The sequence below is a fragment of the Gracilinanus agilis genome, chromosome 2 (assembly GCF_016433145.1).
Source record: "Gracilinanus agilis isolate LMUSP501 chromosome 2, AgileGrace, whole genome shotgun sequence".
NCBI classification, from domain to species: Eukaryota; Metazoa; Chordata; class Mammalia; order Didelphimorphia; family Didelphidae; genus Gracilinanus; species Gracilinanus agilis.
This window is the reverse complement of record NC_058131.1, coordinates 279,788,398-279,812,929: the sequence shown is the minus strand read 5'-3', so window position 1 is coordinate 279,812,929 and position 24,532 is coordinate 279,788,398. Positions and strand designations below refer to the sequence as shown.

The 24,532-nt window shown below is 36.0% G+C and overlaps 1 protein-coding gene across 2 annotated transcripts in view; it reads right to left on the bottom strand.

Annotated features, from left to right (window-relative positions):
- The window catches only part of MED27 (mediator complex subunit 27), a 269,247-nt gene that overhangs the window by 90,703 nt on the left and 154,012 nt on the right, over positions 1-24,532 (bottom strand). For both annotated transcript variants that reach the window (XM_044663962.1, XM_044663963.1), the window contains exon 4: positions 8,442-8,535. In XM_044663962.1, the coding sequence (XP_044519897.1) occupies positions 8,442-8,535 (94 nt within the window). The remainder of the gene's footprint in view (positions 1-8,441; positions 8,536-24,532) is intronic.

Here is a 24,532-nt window from a genome sequence, read left to right as displayed (position 1 = left end):
TTGTCTTAATGCTATTAATAGTATTCCTAGAATTCTATCAAGTAATAGTGAGAATGGGCATCCTTACTTTATTCCCATCTTTATTGGAAAAGGTTCTAGAATACACTATGTATTACTTGCTTTTGGTAATACATAGTGTAATAGTGTAATACATAAGTGTAATACATAACATTATGTATTGCTTACTTATTATGCTTACTTTTGGATTTAGATATTCTTCATGATATTCAAAATAAGTGCTGTATTGAATCAAAGGCTTTTCCTATATCTATGGAGATAATCACATGGTTTTAGGGTTTTTTTTGGTTAGTTTTTAATATGACTAATACTGTTGATTGTTTTCCTAATGGGGAACCAACCTTGCACCCCTGGTTTGAATCCAACTTTGCCATAATGAATGAATTGCTTTAATCTGACAGGATTTAATTTTATATTCATTAAAGATATTGGTCTATAGTTCTCCTGTGTTTTATCATTTGCTGGTATAGGTATGCAAACCACACTTGTCTCATAAAATGATTTTAGTATGGTATTTTCTTTTTTCAATTTTTAAGAATAATTTGGGTAGCATAGGTGCTAACAGTTCCTTAAAAGTCTGCTAGAATACACAGACAAATTCACCATGACTAAGTTTCCCTCTCTCCCTCTTTTTTGGCAGTTCTTTTATAGCTTGTCTTATTTCTTTTTCTGAGTCTGAACTCTTTAAGATCTCTAAATGATTTTCTAATAGTTTAGATTTTTATATTTCTTAAATATTCCTCTCCTTATTGTTCTTAGTTTTATTTGGATTTAAAATGTTTGTATTACCTTTTTTTTTAAACATCACATACATTTTATAGTCCTCCCCCACCCCACTTCCAGTTAACAAAAATCTATTTTTCTCTTCTCTTCTTCCTACTCTTTCAATGGGCTGGAGTGGATAGTAGGAGGGGAAAATGCCTTTGAAAGAAATATGCATAGTCAAACAAAATAAACTCACTTTCTTTTTCCAAAAAATATGAATCATTATGTACCTTGAGTATGTACCTTGACACTTCTCTGTCAAGATGTAGGTAGCATGCTTGATTACCGGTCCTCTGGAATTATGGTTGGTCATTGTGTTCTTTGGTCTTTTTCAAGGTTGTTTTTATAATATATTGTTATTATTATATAAATTGTTCATTTTTAGATTCACTTGATACATAGCATTTTTTCCCCAGGCTCTCATTTTTATTCTGTGCATGTCTTTGTTTTTAAAATATGTTTATTGTTAGCAACAGATTGTGAAGTTTTGCTTTTTTATCTAATCTGTCAGTCTTTTTCATTTTATTAGATAGTTTAATCCATTTGGAACACATTATTCCATTCCCTTCTGAGTTTTCTGATGAGTAGAGAAGTCTTGTGTTATTAAAATTTCCTTTCATTTATATTTGAAGGTCCTTTTCATGGTCAATTGCAGAATTTGTTTCTCAATGGAATCATTAAATTAAATACTATGTCTGCAGTCTCAGTTATTTTTGTTTTTTTGTATTTTTCCCCAGAAGTGATCTATAGATTTTTTCAAATGACACTTTGTTATTTCTTGCATTAAAATATTCAGATTGTCATGTTCTTCTGCAAAACCTATAATCTTTAAGTTGTCTAGATGCATTCTATCTTCAATATCAATATATTTTGCTTGAATGGAAGGTATGTTTTCTTTTAATGTTATTGCTTTCTGTTTCCCTTCTTCCAATTTGTCCTTCTGGGTACTTGTATCCTCAATCAGTTATCCTTTGTTTTGTTTCTTTGGTGAGACTTGTCACTGTGATTCAAGATTTTTACTCTGTCAATTATTTCTGTCACACAAGTCATAAATTCTGCTATCACAATTCTTATTCTTCTTTTGAAACATTCAGGAACAGTGTGCTGTGATTCCATATTCTTTAAAATTCACAGGGTTCTCTGTCTCATTTGGTATTGAATATTTTTTTCTTTGTTTTGCAATATTTATTCATGGATTCCTCTTACTGGGTCTAGAGGCCATTATTTCTTTCTTTCTGCTCTTATGTTTTCCCTTTTGGCTTATCTGCTTTTGTTCAAAGTCTCTGAGTTTTCTTTCTTTTAACATCTGGATTATTTTTGTCTTTTTTCCTTATTTACCACTACTGCTCACTTTCTGACTCCCTCCTCTCTGATGGCAGTTTCTTTCAGGGCAGCATCTCAAAACAGTCTCAGTCTTTTCTCACATCATGCAATTCATAGTTCACCAGTCTAAGTCTCTGCCTCTAATAACCTTTTGGGGGACAGAAATGGCCCCAGCTGAATACTAGGCTTTTTCCATCAGGCTTCCTGGAAAGCTTCAAAGCCTGATGCATATGGGGTCTTTTCCATTCTCTTGTTTGAGCCCATTTCAGCTGCAGCAGAGGATGATACCACTGGGCTTTTGGGGCCTTGGTAAATTTCTGATACTTGGGTTTGGATCTCAAAGGCACTGCGGGGATGGGAGGAAGGGGGTGTTAAGGTTGCAATTTGAATTCTGTTAAAAAGTACAAACACCTTCTCTGCTCATTCTCTCTATTCCTCTGCTCTCCTGCAGAGCTCTACTGTGGCACAATGCTACCATGCAGCTCTACAACCCGGGAAAATTGCTAATGCTTGGAGTTTGGCTCTCTGCAGCATTAGGTAGAGGGAGGATCAGGCTGTGGAGCTGAGATGTGTTGCAAGGACATGTTGCAGCAGTCCTGCTACTGGGAGTGTGGTGGGCAGTGGGGGAAGGGATACTGAGTGAGCGTTAATTAGGGATTGGGGAATGTTTATTTTCTCTGCTGTTAGTTCAAGTTTTTGCCTTGTTTGGGTACCTGGTATACTAAACTATGGCTATAGCTACAATTGTTTTATCTCTGGCACATAATTCCTATTTTGGTTTGAAAGGTCAGAGATAATGACTAGTTTTCCATTTTGTTGGTCATACGATTCCTAGTTTACATTTAACCTGGATGAGTTGATAAAGTAACTACATTGATACTTAGGATACAAACAAAATTTCATACTTCTGATGTTTTTCAGGAGAACACACTAACATATTATGCCTGTCTGGATTTTTGCATACTTGGAGGACTACTTGTTTCTTAGCCAAATATTGCCACTGGACTTATTTGGAAAATTGCTCATTGACTCAGCAGACTCAATATCTAATCTACTAGGATTGGCCTAGAAGCTCTGGGGTTGGTCTTGCAGTGTGAGGATTTACAGGGTTGACCTTTTATTAGTCTGTGATAGCTATATTTGGCTTAGAAACAGGACTCTCCAAAAGCATTTCTGGACTTATTCTTTCTTCTCTCCTTCTTATTCCAATTCTGCTTCACCTCTATTTACAATGTGAGGAGATTTTTAATCACTCAGATGCTTAGGGAAATAGTTTATCACAAATTATAACAATTCCCAGACTGGAGCACTGGGACTGGAGTTCCATTGGGTTTCAAGGATCAGAGTGACAAATTGCCTCAGTATTTAAACTGTCCACAGCTTGTTAGCAGAGAGTCCTTGGTGAGAGGAAGAAGTGGCTGAAAAGGAATTAAACAAAACCCATCTCTGCTTACTGACTACTCTGGAGTTACAATTATTTTATGCTGTATGTGTGCATATACACATGCACACACTCACACACACACACTCTCTCACTCTTCTTAGAAGAACTACAACAATAGCAATGTCAAGAGAAAGTTCCAAACAATACATTTGACCTATGTAATGTTCTCCAAGTGCATATGGTGACTTTGGTCATTTAGCTGCTGCCTCAGAATTCTGTCCTGAAATCATTAGATTCTGTTTCCAAATTAGATTTTACTTATGGATAAAAATCAGCCCCCCAAACAAATGATACTCTCTTCCCCCTCCTCTCATACTTTCAGAAACCATTCTTAGAATGCTGATCTGATTTCATGTGGCTAAGGTTTGATGAAAGAGCCTATAAGATTTTTTAAGAATAGTAGAAAATTCTGCAGAAAATTCCATGCAATACATTTTGGCTTTTTAATATTATAAATTAATAAAATCAAATATATTTAATCACTTCTTCTAGCATGGAATACTACCTGTACAGAACTAGTTGCCAACAAAACTCATTACTCAACATAAAATTATTATCCTATCCTAGATTAGAATTAGTTTCCTTCTCACTATCTTACTTTTCTCCTCATCATAAAGTTAGATGGTGAAGCAATTCAGAGGGATACTGGAGTGCATAGGCAAGAAGAAGAGACTCAGCATTATCTCTGGTTGTAGCAGATCATGGAGATACTTATTTAGATGTCTTCAGTCACTGATCTTTTCTCTCTATTCTTACTTCCAATATCCTAGCCCAGGTTCTACCTCATACCTAAACTATTGTGATGGCCAATCAACTGGCTATACCACCTCCATTCCTGCCCCCCACCCCCCATCATTCCAATCCAGGGTATAGATGGTTTCCAGATTAATCTTCCTAAAACACAACTTTTATCATGCTACTTAATTCATCTGACTCAAAAACTATGTTTCTCCATTGTTTTTAGCAGTAATCTGGATTTTACACTGATGAGGGGCTTCTGTTTTATTTCTAAGAATCTAGTCTTAAAAGTACAAGGTGATGGCACAGGTAGGGGCAAGTGAACAGATGTAAATTACATCCCCTGCTCTATAGGGAAGATCTGTGTGTGTGTGTGTGTGTGTGTGTGTGTGTGTGTGTGTGTGTGTGTGTGTGTGTGTGTGTGGCAACAGCAACTAACTTAGACATAGATCTAGTAACTGTGAAATATATCCATAAATCTCAATTATTATATTAGTTTGATCTTAGCAATTAGAGACCATGCTTCAGGAAAACTAATGATGTCAGAGAAGAATGAGTCAAGGAAAAAGGTTGGACTAAAAAAGGCAAAAGTGTTCAAAGAATAGTGCCATGAGGGGGCCAAAAAAACTACAAAGAAATCTATATGTCAAAGGGATGGGGATTCTAAAACCAAAGAAAAGAATGGAACGTAGGTTCCAAAGGGAATTTAGAATCCTCACTTAACACTAGTATCTAAAAAAAAAAAAACTGATTCAAATCTGGTCTAAGATTTAAAGCTGTAGTGAAAAGCTGGAAACAGAGGTTGGATGGTCCTATGCCAGTTCATCCATCCATAGGTAGATTTTGTTTTCTTAGGATAAAATTTTGTTTTCGGTAAAAGTTATTTCTTCCTTGCATTTTCACTTACTTCATAAGAGAATTGGCTTAAGATCAAGAGGCCTGACTTAAAATAAAAGGCAAGGCTAAGAAATGGTTAGTTGAGAAATCTACAGACAAATTTGGTTCCTCTAAGGTTTCCTTGAAGCCAAAGGATGCTTCAGACAGCTCTTAGGAATCTATTTACTTTTCTCTTTTGTAATTTTAACTTTGATTTCCTTGTAGCTATTAACAGTGAAAAGTATTTTTATTTTATTTTATTTTTTAAATCCTTACCTTCCGTCTAGGAGTCAATACTGAGTATTGGTTCCAAGGCAGAAGAATGGTAAGGGTAGGCAATGGGGGTCAAGTGACTTGCCCAGGGTCACACTGCTGGGAAGTGTCTGAGGCCAGATTTGAACCTAGGACCTCCAGTATCTAGGCCTGACTCTAAATCCACTGAGCTACTCAGCTGCCCCCTGAAAAGTATTTTTAAAGAGACAGAGAATTGAAATCAATATAGTTTTTTGGAGAAATTTCAGTCTTTAACCATGGCACTTATAACCAGTCTGGAATTTGGGGAACTAGGGTTAGAAGTCATTTATGCTGCTCCTAGTGGCCAAGAACATCTAATAACAGTTCTCACTGGTATAGTCAGTTCAACTTGCCCCTTTTTTTATTCTTTAAGCAACAATATTTTACTACTTTACACCAAAAGTTCACTTTGGTTGTGACTTGTATCACCAATAACCAAAACCATAAATAATAACAACTTCATCTAGATCCCTGTGTCAGCAGATGAAGGTGACCAGCTTTGTGCCATCAATCATCCTCAGGCATATTTACATGTACATTGTACATATAAAATGAGTTCCACCCTTGAGCAGAGACCAAAAGCTCTCTCACGGGTCTATTAAAACAGACTCCCTGTGAAAATTGATGTGGTTGATGGGTCACTGTGATATAAAAGCCAGCTTTCTCAGGTGGAAGTAATTCTAATATCTTGGACCTGTTTATCGATAATCTAGCCTTCACTGCTTATTCACTCCAATGCCAAATTCCTACCTTCATCATGAAACAGAAGCTCAATGACCCAAAGATAATTTGAACAAACCTCTTTCACTGAGGATGCTTTCATTTTTATCTTCATTAACTTCTCTGATCACTGGCAGGTGTGCTAAACACAGGATTGATGTTTCATCAGTCTAGTCTATGGGCTTTTAAATGCTAGTCAATCTAAACATTTAACCAAGGAATGCAGTGGTATGCATTCATGGGCAAAAACAATTTATAAGGAAAAAATATTTCCTCTTTCTAAAAAAAATGAATTTTTTTTATCCTCTTAGTTTCTTGGCCAACAAAACTTTGAAATAAAAAAGCAACTTTTGCTACTCGGAAGAGCTAAGACTGTCTCCCAGTCAAGTACCACAATCTGATCTTTGTAAACCTTAGTGTTACATGTAATTTGATGTCATTGTCATTATCAGCCCAAATTTCCTACTGACCCCCCACTTTCATTTAAACCACCACCAAAACAACATTTAACAACCACAAAATTGTTCTCTCCCTAAGATACACCCAACTAGATAAACCAAATAAGCATTCTTGCTACTTGCCTCAGAGTATAGATACTCTGAGTAGGTGAGTGGCTATTTGTAAGACTGCCCAAAAGTAAAACACTAACACCTGAATACAGCACTCAATCCAGGCTCTAAACAAATGGCAGCAATTACCCTGGAAAGAAATGACACTGTATTTAACTCCCCAATCTCATTGATATTCCATCAATAACAGCTGCTCTTACCTAATAAACTTTGTTTCCTTTGAAATGTGGAATCTTTTCAAAAACTGTCTTCACTTAATTGTTCTCCAAAAGAGTATTATTAAAAACAAACACTCAAAAATGCTTTTCATCCTTGAAGTGCTTCATAACCACCTAATTAATAATCTAATTTAGGATTTCTACAAGCATTTTCATTTCAAAGCATAATGACCTTTTGTGAATCTATATATGTGACAAAGAGGTAACAACAAAATCCACATTTTATGGACTGAAAAGAAAAAGATATAAGAAAATGAAATGAAATATAAGAAAGAAAATGAAAAAAAAGAAAACTAAAAAAGGACTTAGACATCAGAAACTCTAGAATCTTCTAGAATCTCTTGTGATAAAGTTGGTTCACTCTCTTTCTATGTTTTATAAAGATATATCTCTGGTTACTTCTAGCTGGTGAACTATCATTTGCTTTTGATAGATATAGAATTACGAATTTTAGGAAACTAAAAATCACCCTAATCTAACCCTTCCATGTTATGGAGGAACAAAATGAGGCCCCAAAAAGCTGCCATAATAACTTGCCTGAGGTTTATGGTGAAGTTAGAATTAGGAGATGAACTTCTATCTTCTAAATTCTAGCATGATATTTTTTCTACTACAATATGCTGTATCTTAGGATAATACACCAGATCTTCAACAAAAACTCTATTCTTGAGGTGAATTCATACAGGAAACCTCACCATAGGAAAGAAGATTTGAACCACTTTGGTTGAGATCTACTTTTTTGTTTAAAATAAATTTTTCAGGGGCAGCTGGATGGCTCAGTGGATTGAGAGCCAGGCCTAGAGAAGGGAGATCCTGTGTTCAAATCTGACCTTAGACACTTCCTAGCTGTGTGACCCTGGGTAAGTCACTTAACCCCCATTGCCTAGCCCTGTAACAAATAAAATTAATATAGAAGGACATATATAAAATATATTAGGGTAAAATAAACAAATAAATAGATAAATAAATGAAATTTTCATGCTTATTTTTTACATTGCCTAAATTTTCTCCTTTATCCTTCCTTATCTCTCTTTCCAGAGAGTCATGCATCCCATAAAACAAAGAACATTTTAAAGGTGGTAAAAAAAAAAAGAGGAAGAGGAAAAACAATTAGTAAAATCAATCAATATACTGAAAAAAAAAACCCTGAAAAAAGGAAGTATTCTATACCTGTGGAACCCCTACTTCCTCAAAGGAGTAGAGAGATGACTTCTCACAGAAAAGGTACAATTCTGAAGTCTCCTTCTGCTCTAAAATTCTACAGTTTTATGAATATGACTCAATAGAAAATTATAGAATGTTTAACTTTGTTGCCCTTGGGAAAGTGTCTTTCTTAAAGACAGAGAGATCTATCATTAAAATGAAACATACTTTTTGTCCATTCAAATAGGGCCTAATTTACATCAGGACTAGAAAATTAATTTTTTAGTCAAAATTTCTCCATAATACCCTTCAACTTGATCAAGTGAGTCTTACCAAAAGCATTGCAGATGTTCCATTGGGTCTGGATAATTGAATTGACATTTCAGGGAACATTCTATCAATGCGGCTGATCACATCATCAACATACCTAAGTAGGAGGAAAAACAACAACATACAGATATAAATTATAGCAACATTCAAATTAATGACAAGCAACAAATTGTTAAAGATTTCTTCACATTGATCAATTTTGGGAGGAGGGATTTAATTTTAAGTAGTTACCATAAAATGGTATCTTCAGCTTAGAAAATCTTTCCTTATTGAAGATGCCCAGTTCAGGTAAGTACTATGTGGGCAAAAAATTCACCAATAACAAGAGAAAATGAAGCAACACTTGGGTAACCATTTTGATACCAGGTAGCCTCTTTCTCAATGGAAGCTCATTATGAAGAAATTGATTCTATAACAAGGATAGCACTTTTTTCTGACTCAGATGCTTTTAGTATGTGTGACACTCCCTCTCTTGAAATTCCCACTGGACAAAGAGGGAATATGTGGGAATATATGACATATTAATAATATAATATTAATTATATTCATAATATAATATATGACATATTAATAAAATGGTTTTATAAAGACTAGAGACAAATGGATAAGAGCTATATTCTGAAAAGCAATGAAAAGATACAAAATCACAACAGGAAAAAATGTTAGTCATGAGAACTATAGTATTAATGAAAAGTAAACACAAACTTGGATGGATTGAGATGTCTGGTATATGAATCAGAAAGAATCTTTCAACACAAACCAGAACCCTATCATAGCACTATTCTGAATTTTCAGTTCAATTAAATAAGAAATTATTAAAGACCTAAGTCACCAAGGCACTATATTACTAAATTATGTTATACTGTTATATTACTATGAAGACCATATTACCAGGCACTTTTCTAGGCACTGCAGATACAAAGACAAAAATGAAAACTCAGGCTCAAGGACATTATGCTGTAGCTACCAAACAAACATAACACTGAGAGAGTAATTTAGGCAAGAATAGAAGAAGCACCAATAACTGAGGGGCCACCGGGAAATTTCTCATATAGGAAGTGGCACCTGAACTAAGGCTTTTATACAGCTAAATTCCAAAAGGCAGAGGTGAGGAGAGACAATCCATGCAAAGCCCAGAGAAGATGCTATATTTTCTAAAGGAAACAGCAAGTGGGCCAGTTAGCTGAAACATAGCATGTATGTGTAAAGGTGAATACTGTGAAAGAAGTCTGAAAGAGAGGTTGAAATCAGAATGTAAAGGATTTTAAATGCCAAAGAGAGGAGTTTCATCCTAGGGCCAATAAGAAGCCAATGAGGCTTTCTGAGCCTCTTGGTTGGGGAAGAACATGGTCAGATCTGGGCTTTACCACTAGAAAAATGTACTCTGTGAATGATGGATTGGAAATGGGGAGGCTACTGGGTGGTGATGAGGCCTGCACCAGGGTATTTATGAGGTGAGAGAAAGGAAGCCACAGGAGATGCTATGGAAGTAGAACTGAGAAGATTTAGCAAATGATTGATCCACAGGGGGAGAGGGAGAGGAAAGAATCAAAAATGACTCCAACATTGCAAATAGGTGATTAGTTCCCCTAAAAGAAACAGGCAAGTTCTGAAGAGAGAGCTTGGCCTCTACATTTTAAGAGGGGAAAAACTTGGAGCAAAAAGAAAATTTCCAAGTTCAAAAATCTGATGGGTTGGAACAGGAATCTGATCCTCAGTTGTCTTTTGATCAGTTACTATGAGGAAAAATACCATTTATTGCTATAAAGACCCAAACAAAAGAAAATAGGTCAAAAGAGAAAATACATCTAGATATAAGGAGTAGTTTCTTAAGAGTGAAGCTGATTAAACATCAAATAAGCCTATCAATAACAGTTCTGAATTTCCATTCTATTGCTCTTTAAAACAGGATAGACAACCAACAGTCCTGAATGGTTAAAGAAATTAACTGCCCAAGGCAAATCACAACCTCCAGAGTCCTTTTATAGTACCCCCCCCCCCCAACTTTATGACACACAGTCTCACTTCAGCTCAAAAATATACAAAAAGATTGAGGGAGAGGTCAGAAAACTAATAGGGGGAAAATAACGGAGAAAGGAACATGTTTCTTAGAATCATAGAAGCCCGTTTTTTAAAAAAAGGTTAGATAGCATGCCAATCGTGTGCATCAGTGTCACTTGCATCATTTCTGAATATCATAAATTTTTTTTTCTTCCATGACTGTATGTGTGATTTAGATCAGGTTACTTTCGACTCCATAGAAAGGAAAAATCAGCAGTCATATGCATGTGAATGGAGGTCATTGCTAACTACATGCTAATGGGGGTTGCAGAGAGGCAGTGTCTTCTGAAATGATCCACAATCAATAGATATCATAGCTCTGGAAGACTAATGCAAATAAGTATGCCAAGCTTCAATACAAAGGTAACATAATAATTTGCCCTCTACTGCACCTTTCACCTTGAAGGCTCCAAAATTTTCTCTTTAATGGAGTAAGCAAGTTGAGGCCTAGGTAGCTAAAGTGATTATCTCGGGTCATCAAAAACATCAGAAACAAAACGGGAAGAAGGCAAGAACAAGTATTTGCTTGTGCTTAAAAAAATCCAGTTTTAAAGTCAGGCATACTGTACAGTGATTAAAAAAAAGTTCAAAATATTGTATAATCTAAGATCTGTACCTCATCTAGGGGGATGGATGAAGGCCAGGTAAAAGAGGAGAAATGATCCCAGGAAGAACTAAGGAAAGGCAGAATAGAACAGTGTAGAAAAAAGTAAAGAGGAAGAGTAGAGGGGGTGGGGAAGAGAATCTAGATTATCAGAAAATCCCAGAACAGACTATTAAAATGTTATAAGAGCAAAAAAAATGCTTTTCATTTATATGCCTGATATGAGGAAGATGTCACCTGTTAAAGGCTATTTATGTTATGTATTAATGTATTTGCCAAGTAGAGAAAAGAAGAAAACCAGAAGCATCTTTACTAAGGAAAACAATGTCTCTATTCTCAGGACAAAACCAAAACATTTCCCTTTAAAAATGCATCAAAACCTCTTGAATTCAGTATCACAGCTAGACAGAACTGACAGAAAAAGGGAAAGCTTAGAACTTTGAATTCAAAATCCAGTGGGAAATGCCACTTTTCTTTTGCACGCTTTGTCATACCACCTCTCTGGTGGTATTTCTCAGAATGACGCTCTCCAGAGCAATAGAGGCTGCTAGAAATACCTGAATGGTGTCTGAAAACAGCTCTGCTCTGAGTAAGCATTCATTTAGCAAAATCTGGAAGAGCTTTATTTGTAGGCCTGGGAACAGGTAGGAACACAGTGCTATCTGCTATCCTCCTACACTTTTACCATATGTTGTACTCCATTCTATAGCAGAATTGAATTACTTTAATTTTTACCTTTTGGATACAGGCAAACAAGCAGGAACACAGCAGTGGTAACTAGTTTACACTTGAGCAGACGCAGTGCTGAAAGACATTAATTTAGTGCCAAATTGAGCGGTGAGTCACAATTTGCACATATCTGTCAACCTGTTAACATGGTAATAACTTGGAAAGATCGCTGTTCCTATTTACATGGCAGAAGGAATCATGCTTTCTGTGATAATACTAGTTTAAAATGGAGAAGTGCTTGGTTCTGATTTGAACTCAATTAGGGCTTGAATTTTTTATTTTCCAAAAGAAAAAAATTAACTATTATACAGAGGTTTTCTCTTGTTGACCTATTCATTAACTTTCCCTGACCACTACTGTCTCACTTCAGACATATTTCCCTTTGGGGACTCAAACTTTTCATTTTCAAATGGTTTTCATTTGGTAACACACCTTCTCCAATCTCACTCCTCAGTAGGTCCCAGTCAGTGGAGCATATCACCTACATTCACTGGGTCCAGTTTTTAATCTGATCCCATCCACAATATCATCCATCTCTGGTACTGCTCTGAACACATTCTCTTCCAAGTCTCTACCAGAGAATGTGCTCAAGGCCAAATCCCAGAACCTAGTCTCAATTCTAACTTTCTTAACCTGACACATAAAAAATAATCACTTCTCAGAATGCTTCCCAGTCTTGATTCCTCAAGGAGTCAACTGCCCCTACCTGAGGTTCCTCCTCCACATAGAACGATAGATCCAGAAAGGCCCTGGAAGATCATCTTGCCTGACTCATTATCCAGTGCCAGTGTCCTCAATCAGTATAGCATGCATTCTGTCTGCAAGCCTCCAGAGACACACAACAAAGACTTCATAAGGCAATTAAGCCTATTACTGTTGAAGTACTAGAAAAGTCTTCCTTATCTTAAGCTAAAATCTTTTTGTCTGTGGTTTCTCCTTCTTGGCCCTAATTCTGTCAAAACACAAAGTCTACTTCCCTCCTCAAAATGACTGCCCTTCAAATATTTGAGGAGGGCTATCATGTCTCCTCTTAATCTTTTCTTTTTCAGGTTCAATATCCCCCAGATTCTTCAACTGTTATTCTCTCTCCCTTTTTAAAAAACCATTACCTTCTATCTTAGTAACAACTCTAAGACAGAAGAGCAGCCAGAGCTAGGCAAATGGGGTTAAGTGACTTGCCCAGGGTCACAGAGCCAGAAAGGATTGGAGACCATATCTGAACCTAGGCCCTCTTGGCTCCAGGCCTGGCACTATATCAACTGGTCACCCTAACTGTTATTCTTTTAGAGGTGATTCCAGGATCTTCACAACCCATGTCACCCTTCCTTAGGACCTGCTCTAATTTGTCTATGTTCTTTTCAAAATGTGTTGATCGGAATTGAAAATGTCACTACTGAAATGACCTGAACAGCACAAGAAGATTAGTACATTCTGTGACCTGGATATTTCCTACTGAGAGGCAGCATAGCATAGTATATAAGGCATGTTGAACTTTCAGAGTCAAGAGTAATCCTGATCTGAATCTTATCTCTGATTCATATTAGAAATATGACCATGGTGACTTCCCTTACCTGTAAAATGAGGATCATAATAGCAATAGCACCTACTTTAGAAGGTTTGTTGCTCAAGTAACAATGTATGTAGTTTGCAAACCTTAAAGTTATATGCCAATTACCATCAACATTAATGCATCCTAAGATTAAGTTATTTCTTTTCAAAACAGCAATACCAATGTGACTGCTTATATTAAGTTTGTGGTCAACTTAAACCCTGAGGTCTTTTTTACGTGAACTATTTCCAAGCTGGGTTTTCCTCAACCTGTACTTTGACATACACCTTTCAAAAGAGAGAATCTGCCTTTTTCTCCTCAAATTTACTTCCTGATGATTTCATCTGTTTCCATGGCCTTGGCAGTGGTCTAAATGCAAATGATTCTGCTCTACTTTGCCACCCACAACTTTACTCCAAAACCACATCTCCCACTCTTCACAGGATCTCTCCAACTAGAGGTCTTGCCCGCCAACTCAAGCTTAAAATTGCAAACACCAGGTTCCAACAGCTCCCTTTGGCTGCCTAAATAGCTATGACAGAACTTAGTAATTAACACTAAACTACAATTAAACAATTAAGCCAAATAGTTACTGACCAAATATGGTAGAGTAGGAAAAGGACTGGAATTTGAGTAAGAGAATCTGGGTTCAAATTCTAGGTCTTCTACCTACTACTTCATTGACCTCAGGCAAGTCACATAACTCACAAGTCACACATCCTCAGTTTCTTCTGAATGAGGAGAATGAACTACACGATCTCTAAGGTTCCTTTCTAACTCTTAATCCTATGGATTTGAATACAGTGTTTTTTAACAAATAAAATAATTTTAGATCATAGAAGGTATGTTACATTAGCCCACAAAAGTATCAGTAGCAGCCAAATAACTCAGGAAAATAGCCGTCCCCAGAAAAAGCACAGAGCTTTAACAAAACAATCATATAGCTTAACAGGCATCTAAAAAAAATCCCTGAATCTGTTTTAGTAGAAGCAAGAGCCTTTTAGAGTATGTTCTGTTATTGACATACAAGTTTTTAAATGTTGCTTTTAATGAACTAATTAATTGTGTCAAATATTAGTACAAAGATGTATGTTATCAAGTTGGGATTAAAATGCCAAAATGATTGCAAGACATAGAAGCTATCTCCAGACATAAATCTTGTAAAACCATAATTCTACAGCACCTATCAAAATGTAAAAAAAATTACTTGACATTAAAGTCCCAGCATTCTATGCTGGACAGATGGCTCAGTTTTCTAGAGTCTGACCTGTGTGTGTGTGTGTGTGTGTGTGTGTGTGTGAGAGAGAGAAAGAGAGAGAGAGAACTGGATTCAATCCAGTGATCTTGTGTTAGTGTGATGCTTAACAGCAAAGTAAGATTTAAATAGCATTTATCCCACACAGTGTGTAAGATACATGCTGTTCGTTTTCCCCACCCATACAAAATCCCAAAGTGAAAAATATATGTATTAATATCCCATTTTACTGTAAAAGGACAATGCCCAGTACATGTCAAAAAAGGGAAACAATCACCTCATCTAGAAACAATTTCAAAATACACCTGTTCAGATTGAAGAGCTTTAACTATCCTTTTATAGCAAGTGGGAACAGATGGAGTTTGTTTAACTATTCCATGAGTAACTGAAACCACAACCATCCCCTATAACTATCATTCCAGATGTGCTGAGAAAGAGTATTACAAACTTGGGTCAACCATGATCACTTTTCTATGCATGTATTTGCATTATGCGCAATCCATAAGATTTTCTTTAGGACTTTTGTAAAAAAATAAACAAGAATCTGACAAAATAATGATTTATCTACCTTTTCATTATGTATCCAATCAAAGATATGTGTATTTATCTATATACACATATGCTTTTGATTAATTAATTTTGTAAAGCATTAAAACAAAGATGTATTTTTATCACATTGGGATTGAAATACCAAAATCATTGTGAAATGCAGAAGCCAATCAAAAGATATAATTCTGCAAACCTTAATTCTGTAGCACCTAATGAAATGTAAAAAAATTATGTGATATTTAAAATCTTAGTGTTTCTCTCTCTTACACACACACACACACACACACACACACACACACTGAGAACATGAACCATTTTCTATCTACTTCTAAGTATTGTAAATCACAACACTTCAGGATGCCAGAAACATATATGACACTGTCCTAGAACCTCACTGTCTACTTATTTACAAAATTAGCAGCTTCTAATATAGTAGTAGGGAAAAAAAATAATGATCTTAGGTATACCTCTGAATCAATTAATATGTTTTTATTAGGAGTCTACCATGTACCAAGTACTGTGCTAGGCATACTTTCTGAGGAGTTAAATAAGTAGGACCATCAGATTTGAGGGAAGGGAAAAGGGAATAAACTATTTTAGTGCATTTACCACATGCCAAGCATTGTGCGAAGTGCTTTAGAAATATTATCTCATTTGATCCTTGCAATAACCCTGGGAGGTTAAGTGTAATTATTATTATTATTCCCATTTTACAAGGGAGGAAACTGAGGCAAACAGAGGTGAAATGACTTGTCCCAGGTCACTCAGCTATAAGTGTTTGAGGCTAGACTCAAACTTGGATCTTCCTGACTCCAGGGCCTGCACCCTACCCACTGGGCCACTTAGCTGCCCAGGAAACTACCCAAGCAAACAAAATCTACCTCATATTCCAATATGAACTTCAAAAACTTTTTAAAAATAATTTCAAATTCAATGAAGTTACACACAAAATAAAACTTCCTTCAAAAATAATTTCTGAGTTTTGAAATTAAACATTTACTTTACTTTCCTATTGTGAGTGCCACACCTCCATCCTCCCAGCATCCATAGTCCATATGTCTCAGTTATTCTATTAAGTTCACAGGTGCCTCATACACTGAAAACAGATGGGAAATACTGTCATACAAATTAAGTCTTATTCTCTAGTCACTAGTGTTAAGAGTTATTGGAATTGGCCTATAGTTCTACCTCTATTTTATTCATCAACAAAGCACCAACTACCATCAGGAGCTACACAAAATATTTATCAGGCATGTTAAAAGAAGGCATTCTGTTAGGTGCTGAGAATCCAAAGAATTGCTAGAGAGTCCCTGCCTTCAGTGGGTTGATGATCTAGTTGGGAAAACACTTGCTGAACACCAAGCAAAGAAATTCTGGGCAAAGGATATAAAAACTTTCTTACATTTGTATAGGACCTCAAAAATTTCAAAATACTTTCAAATTCATTACTTCCTTTAATTATCATAAAACCCCTCTAAGGTAGATGGGGGCCATGGTTCAGAAGAGGCTGTAGGAATTGATCCTGGAAAGGGCTTTCAATGCCATCTAGTCTAACCACCTCATTTTATTGATGAGGAATCTAAGGAAAACTGACTTGCCAGAGGTCATATCAGTTGTAACACAGCCAGATTTGAATCTAGGTCATGTGATTCTCAATTGAGGGCTCTTTATACTACAGAAAGGGTGACATGATGAGTCACTTGACTTGACAATGCAGTGGTTCCCAATATAACCAACTTGAAATTACTTAAATTTCTCTGCAGGATTATTTGGGTTTCATTTTTAAACATTCTTGTATAACTGTGGTTAACAGAAACGAATGAATCCAAGTAAATACAATTCTCTGAATGAGAAGACAATTGTATTTTTACATCTTTTTATATCTATTAATTTTCTATTGCAAATTTACACAGGTATTTTGCTTGCCACAGCTTTCCCTAAGAGTTTTTAAACAATTTATTAAGTTCAAAGGGGAATTATTTCATCCAACAGTCATCTCCTCTGCAAGCCTTTACGTGTTACACACACACACACACACACACATACACACACACACACACACACACACACACACACACACACACACACACACACACACACACTAAGCTTTCTACCAACACCAATTAGCAATAGTTATTAAAACAGCTTTCTCTGCAACATCTTGTGAAATGACACACCATGATCAGATAGAGAGTAAAGAATGTGTGAATGGAGACTCAACAATACACATAATAAGAAAATAATTCAACATTCAATGAGATAGCTGGCTGGAACTGATAATACATGTTTGAAAGCTACATTCTCTTTCCCAAATTCTAGCAGTCTTTCTTCCCTCTCCACCTGTTAGAATTGACGAATGTGAAGCTATTAATATTTGGCATTTCCTGGCAGCACTAAAATGCAGACTCTCAGCTTTGGGAGTACCAAGTTTGCCATAATGATACCATGATAGAAGATGTTTCTTTTCCATTTGATTTTTAACATCCCTGAGTGAGCATATGACAGACTTCACAGAAACAGAAATAACAAGTTAAAAAATAAAATTGCTGCACACATTTTTGAGCTTCTAATAATACCTCTAGCAAAAACCAGCCATCTGAAAGAGTTAATATAATTTTGAAAGGGCAGTATTTCTGGTCTTTACACTAAGTCAGTCAGATTGAATGGGAACTAAATCATAGGAGCATTGGATTGAAACTGAGGTTCAGGGAGGGTTAATACCTTGCCCAATATCACACAGGCAGAATCTCATTCTTTACCTGACTTTGCTAGAACAAAAAGTGAATATTTCTAAGACAAAGAATTTTATTTCACTGAAAATTCACACATGGTATTTTTTCCCTTCTTTATTCCTTCCCCCTAGATATTCTTGTAGGTCAGGCAGGTTATAAGTCAAAATCCAAAGAAATCCTTATCTAAAGAGTAGTTGTTGATCTTCCCAGAATTCTTACCCTATACAAATAATGGTAAATGACTTTTTAAGATGGAATAAAAACAAACAGCCTAAAGGAATAGAAAAGGAAAGCAAATTACCAAGAATTCATCACAATGTCTAAAATAATCAGAAAAATAAACTCCAAGCCCTATGGTTGGAAATATTTTTGCAACAAAATAATTGCATTTCTGGCAGTCAAGAGCTACTCTGCCATTACTTAACAAATATGTAGGCTTTTGAATCTGAGGAGAAGGAGGGAGGAGGAAAAGTTGCTAATGTTTTTTACTAAATTATGATGTTTTATGGCAAAATGGAGGAGTAATTTCTAATTCTGTGCCCATTACAAAATACATACAAACATAACACTCAGCTAGCCCTGTCATCTTTACATGCTTCGAAGTCCAAATATCCTAACTAAAAATAGTCAATCCTTGATTATCCAGATTAATGCAGTAAAGTATGGTGTGGATCTCCTAGGAATTTCATGATAGCTTTTTTTAAAAATGAGATTACACTAGGGATCAGAAAATAAAGCTGAATAGCTGGACAGCTCCCCAAACTCACTCCTCATCTCCACATCCTCCCACTCCAATCTAAGGACAGAAAGTATCATATTTCAGATCACCTCAAAGTACTGAATTCTTTCTTGACTTTCTTTAAGTTTTTTTTTCTTTTTGTATTACACTTTCTATGGATCAGAAAAGATTAACATTTTGGTTTCGAAATGCCTTCTAGAAATAATAGAAATTAAAAGCAACCTATGGTGGGAAAAGGATGTTTATGTCAACCTGAAACTGAAGATAATCACTTTTGGAAGAGGCAACATTACAGAGAATGTACAACCCCTGACCATGAAGGAAATGTGCTATTTCACTGTTTCCTCTCACTTTTTATCCTCAGACTAGAATTAAATACAAAAGAAGGTAGGGTGTTTTCTAGAAATATTGTTTACAACACAAAATGTTTGTTTTATTAAGGTGAGAGGAGATGGCAGCATAAAGGACAAGAACTTGTGTGGAGTCCTGCCAGGAGGGGGACTTATCTCACCTGGATCTCTGTGGAAGCTGGTTTAAAGGTGGGTTCCAGAAGATGAATGCTCCAACAACAAGATCCTGTGGTTGACAATCTGAGGATGGCTTAATGTGTAGGGGCACAGGACAGCAGAGAACAAGAAAAGAGGCGAGAATACCATAAGGCAAGAGATGTTGGGAGTCCCCTACCCTTGCATTGTCAGCGCTCTGGGCAAAGCTCTAACTTGCACTATGGAAATTATGGCTGCCTGGCTGCTTTTCTAGAGTCTATAGCATGCCCATGTGTTTACTGCAATAGTTTCTATGATATGTTACAAATAGAATAAAAAAAATACTAATGCAGACATCTATACCTAAACCAACTAAAGCAACTCTGACCAAGAAGTCACAAAGTCTCCACTTAAAAAACTCTATTGATCCCCAAGGCAGATCAGTTTACTTATAGAGCTCTAATTACGTGGGAATTTTTTTCTTGTATTGAACTAAGATATGGCATTATTCTTTCTAAGCTCAAACCTTGGTATAAGCCTAACCCTTTGTCCACATGATAGCTATCTTCAAGCATATTCCAGACTAAACACCTCCAGTCTCCTCAACCAATCTTCATATGTCATACACAAATGAAGTCATGACCCAGGATTATACTGTAGTCTATGCAAAATACCATCATACTTGAATGCAGGGAGAGTTGATGTGATTCCATGAATAAATCCTCAGAGGGCTTCCCTCTATAGGCTTATTCTCCAACTAAAAGATTAGATTCAATGATATTTACTGCCAGTATTCTTTCAAGCTGTTCAGCATAAATCAGTTTTTCAAAGACCATACACAAAATCTTTTAAGCTATGCACATGAAGAACCATTAGTTAAGTCAATTTGACCCTTGAAGCATCACCTTCTTTCCACCTCTCTCCCCCAACCAAAATAGAGAAAATTCATCCTGCCTAGGGAAGAAAAATCAGAGGGAACAACTTATTTACCTAGCCAGAACATTAGGAACATAATTAAAAATAATGTTTGGAACTCGTTACAAATTCCCTAGACAGGAAGCCTAAATCTCATTAGAATGAAAAGCAAATTAAGCAATCAAGAGAAAGTTTGGTCAGGGGCAAAATGAGGACTACAATCACCTTCAGAACTTTTAATGATACCAACACAGCTTGCTTTGTTCTGCAGGTTGCATTAGTCTTCTAAAAAATCTCTATAGCTACTGTAGTTCTAAACCAAACAAGGACCAGAAGCATTATAATATGTGAGTCTGGGATTTCAGCCCTGAAAGGCTCAAGCACGAATCTTGGTTTTATACTCATTACTGTTTTCTTGTCTGAGCCTGTTACTGGTCTTTATAACTTTTGTGAAAATTGACATGAATTCTTTTACAGACAGCTTGAAAGGAGAAGCAGCCTCCTCGTGCCAAGTAATGCAATCAGTAATAGGATTTCAGGAGCATCATTTCATACCATAAAGACCTTTCCCCTCCATTTGCCCATCTAGAAAATTAGGAGTTTCACAAAAGTTTTTGAATATGGTAAACATTCTGGATGAATTTGGAACTGGACTCATTATCAAAATGACTTACTTTTCTTAAAACCATTTTTTCACTATAAATGTTATCCTCTTGTACTGAAAAAGGAATGTTAACAAAACAGTAAATTCTCATATAAAAAAAAAAAAACAAGCTCACAAGCAAAACATTCACATAACTTAATTCTCAACATATAAATATATTCTGTGGTTTGCTTTTAGGATAAAGAGAAAAATGATAACTGAACAAGTGAAATCAAGAATTTAAAACTATGTTTTTAAAAAAGCAACTTCAAGATATGTCAGTCTGTTAGGCATGATGGAAAAAACCTAAAGGAGTAAGGAGAGGGTTTTAAGTCTTTACTCTTTCTTTGACTTTTATCTTTCTGGGCCTTAGTTTTCACCCATGAAAAACCATGGAGTACTCAGGCTAATGGTTTCAAAAATGTCTTCTAGTGGTTAAACTTAAATTCAAGATAAATTTATGCCAATATTTTATCATTTTAATAAAGCCCCTTACTCATAAAATAATTGATGTTCTTCATGAAGATCCTGTGGCACTATGCAATCCTGATGCATTTTCTAATTATCAAAAACTCAATTACATTCAGACTAAGTAGATTATTAAATATTTCTTATGGTATTCTGAAACACTGAAAATTAATTTCTATATGCAATATACTGTAGGGCAATTCAGCCAGAATATTCAATTAACCATAGCATGTTACTCTCTACCCTTTCTAGATAAATGGGAGATTATATGTGATGGCTCTATTATCAAAATGTACTGTAGTATCACTATAACACACTTGCTACAAGGAAGATTTTGGCAATGATAACTCTGCCTTTGACCTCACACAAATAATGGTGATCCTGTTAACAACAAAAATCACAGTATTCCAATTATGAGGCAGCATTGTACAGGAGGAAATCAATTTACTTCAAACATTTATTGAGCACTTACTGTATACAAAGGGCTAGGGTAAAATATAATAGGTATGAAGTTGAAAAGACAAACCCTAAACTAAGGTGCTTACAATCCAGTGCAGAGGGGATAACACATATAGGAAAATGGATGAAAGCACCAAGAATGAGAAAACAAATCAAAAGATCTTTCTCAAGTGAGATAAGAAAACTTTGAGATCTCTGAGCTGGAGGCTAGGAGAAAGGGAAAACTGTTGAGAAAATGGTACCCTGAGTTGGGTTTCAAAGAACCAAAAGGATTTCAGCAGGAAGAATTATAATGGGAATGCAATTCTAGGATAGAAGGAAAGTTTTGAGAAAGCATTATATAACTGTGGAAGAAGATGAAAAAAAACAACATCAGGGAACACCTAGTAGTCTGGTCTAACTTAAATATGTTTGCATTAGTGGGAATAGTATGAAATAATGCTGGAAAGATACACCAGAGTCATTGGGCCAAGGACTATGTATTTCATCCTGTAAAATAGTAGGGAACCACTGAAGGCTTTTGGTTAGGGGGAAAACAGAGTTAAATATGAGTATTAGGAAGACTATTTTGGAGGATATATGAAGGTTAAATTGGAGAAGGGGGGAAAAGCACTAGATTTAGAATCTGAAGATATGGTGTTGAGATTCAACTCTACCATCTACTAATCTTTTTACCTTGGACACTGCTTTCACTCTCCAGACTTTGGTTTGCTTATCTGCAAAAATAGGGATGATACTTGTATTATCTCTTTTCATAAGAGAGCTTCATCAAGGACATGCCCTTCAAACCCTGAGTGTCCCATACAGTTCTGTCCTGGACTCTCTTTTCTTCTCTCTTTATATTATTTCACTTGGTGAATGCCTCAGTTCCCATCTCTATGCTGATGATTCTCGGCACTATTCATAGTTCCAACCTTTCTGCTAACTTTCAGTCATCTCACATCTCCAATTGACTTTCAGGCATCAGATATCTTAAATTCAACATGTCCAAAACTGAACTCATCATATTTCTCTCAAAACCCTTCTCCCTCCTGACTTCCTGTTACTTTTGAGGGTACTGTCATTCTCCCCAATTCCCCAGGCTAATAATCTAGGTGTTATACTTGACTCTTCACTCACTTTCATTTCTATCTCCAATTTGTTTTCTTTTTATTTCTTTCCTCTCTTTAAATTTGGAAATGCTTGGAAGTTAATCAGCAGTCAACTTTATTTCAAGATGTGAATTGATTCTCTTTCTTCTTGCCATGGCGTAATAGTGGGTCCTACTATATTAGATGTGAGCAGTAAATATATTCCTTTTGATTTCTCTCCTCTGATGCAGTCACATCCTTGTACAGGCTCTCATCATCTCATGCTTTAAATGCTGCAATAGTCTGCTGGTGAGTCGGCCTGTCCTAAGTCTTTCCTACTCTAGTCCTTCCTTCATTTAGCTGCCAAAGTGATTTTTCTGAAGTGCAAGTCTGATTAGTCCTCCCCTGCCCCCAATTCTCCCCCAACCCCACTATAAAGTCCAGTGATTCTCATCCCCAGGATCAAATACAAAAAACTCTGCTTTTTATTCAAAGTCCTTCACATAACCTGCCACCCCTGACCTTCCCAGTCTTCTTCTACTTTATACCACCCAACTATGTCCTCTTCTATCTAGTGACATTGGCTTCCTTGCTATTCTTCAAATAAGACCATCTCCTAGCTGTGTCTTATATCTAGAATGCTCTTCTTACTCATCTCTGCCTCTAGGCTTCCCTGACTTCCTTGAAGTCCTGGTTAAAATCTCACTTTCTCTCAAAAACCTTTCTGGATAACCTATACTTCTTGTGTTTTACTTCTGCTGATTATTTCAAATTTATCCTGTATATAGCTTGTTTGAACCAATTTGTTATGTATGTTGTCCAACCCATGAGATTGTTAGCTCCTCACATACAGGAACTGTCTTTTGCCTTTATTTGGCATGAAATAGGCATTTGATAAATGCTTGCTAACTGAATATAATGAATATACAATTATAAAGTGCTATACGAATAAGATACCATTATATTGCTTATTTTTAATATGTATATCTTTTATTAATAGCTTTTATTTTTACATTACCTATATTTTCCAATGTATCCTCCCATCTCCCACTCCTAGAGAATCATCCCTTAAACAAAGATTGTTCTTTAAAAATTAAGCTTAACTAACTAAATTAAAAAATAATTAAGCATAACATAATATAACTAAACCTAAAAAAACAAAACAAAAAAACCCCCCTGAAATTATCTGTACTGTTCCACACCCACTATACTCCCACCTCTGCAAAAAAGAGAGAGGTGCCTTCTCACATCTTTCCACTAGGGCCAAATTTGGTCATTATCATTTCACAGCATTCAGTGTCAACCGTTTTGTTGTTTCTCTCTCTCCTTCTCCCTCTGCCCCACTTTCCCTCTCCCTCTGTCTCAATCTCTCCATCTCAGTCTTCTTATAAAATAAAACCCTAGGGGCAGCTGGGTAGCTCAGTGGATTGAGAGTCAGGCCTTGAGACGGAAGGTCCTAGGTTCAAATCTGGCTTCAGACACTTCCCAGCTGTGTGACCCTGGGCAAGTCACTTGACCCCCATTGCCTACCCTTACCAATCTTCCACCTATGAGCCAATACACAGAAGTTAAGGGTTTAAAAAAAACAACAACAAAAAATAAAATTATGGAACTTCTCTTGTAACTCTGAAAGGATGAGGAAACACAGAAACAATTGCACACAATCATAGCGGATAATGCATAGTATCACATAATGAGGAGATTTTCAAGAGTTAAAAACCTCATAATGATGAAGCAAAGCCAAACACATACAGAATCATCCTCAACAAATGTGACTATAGTGAATCATAGGCTAAATGAGTCAACAATGCAATGATGTTAAAATAATGTTAACTT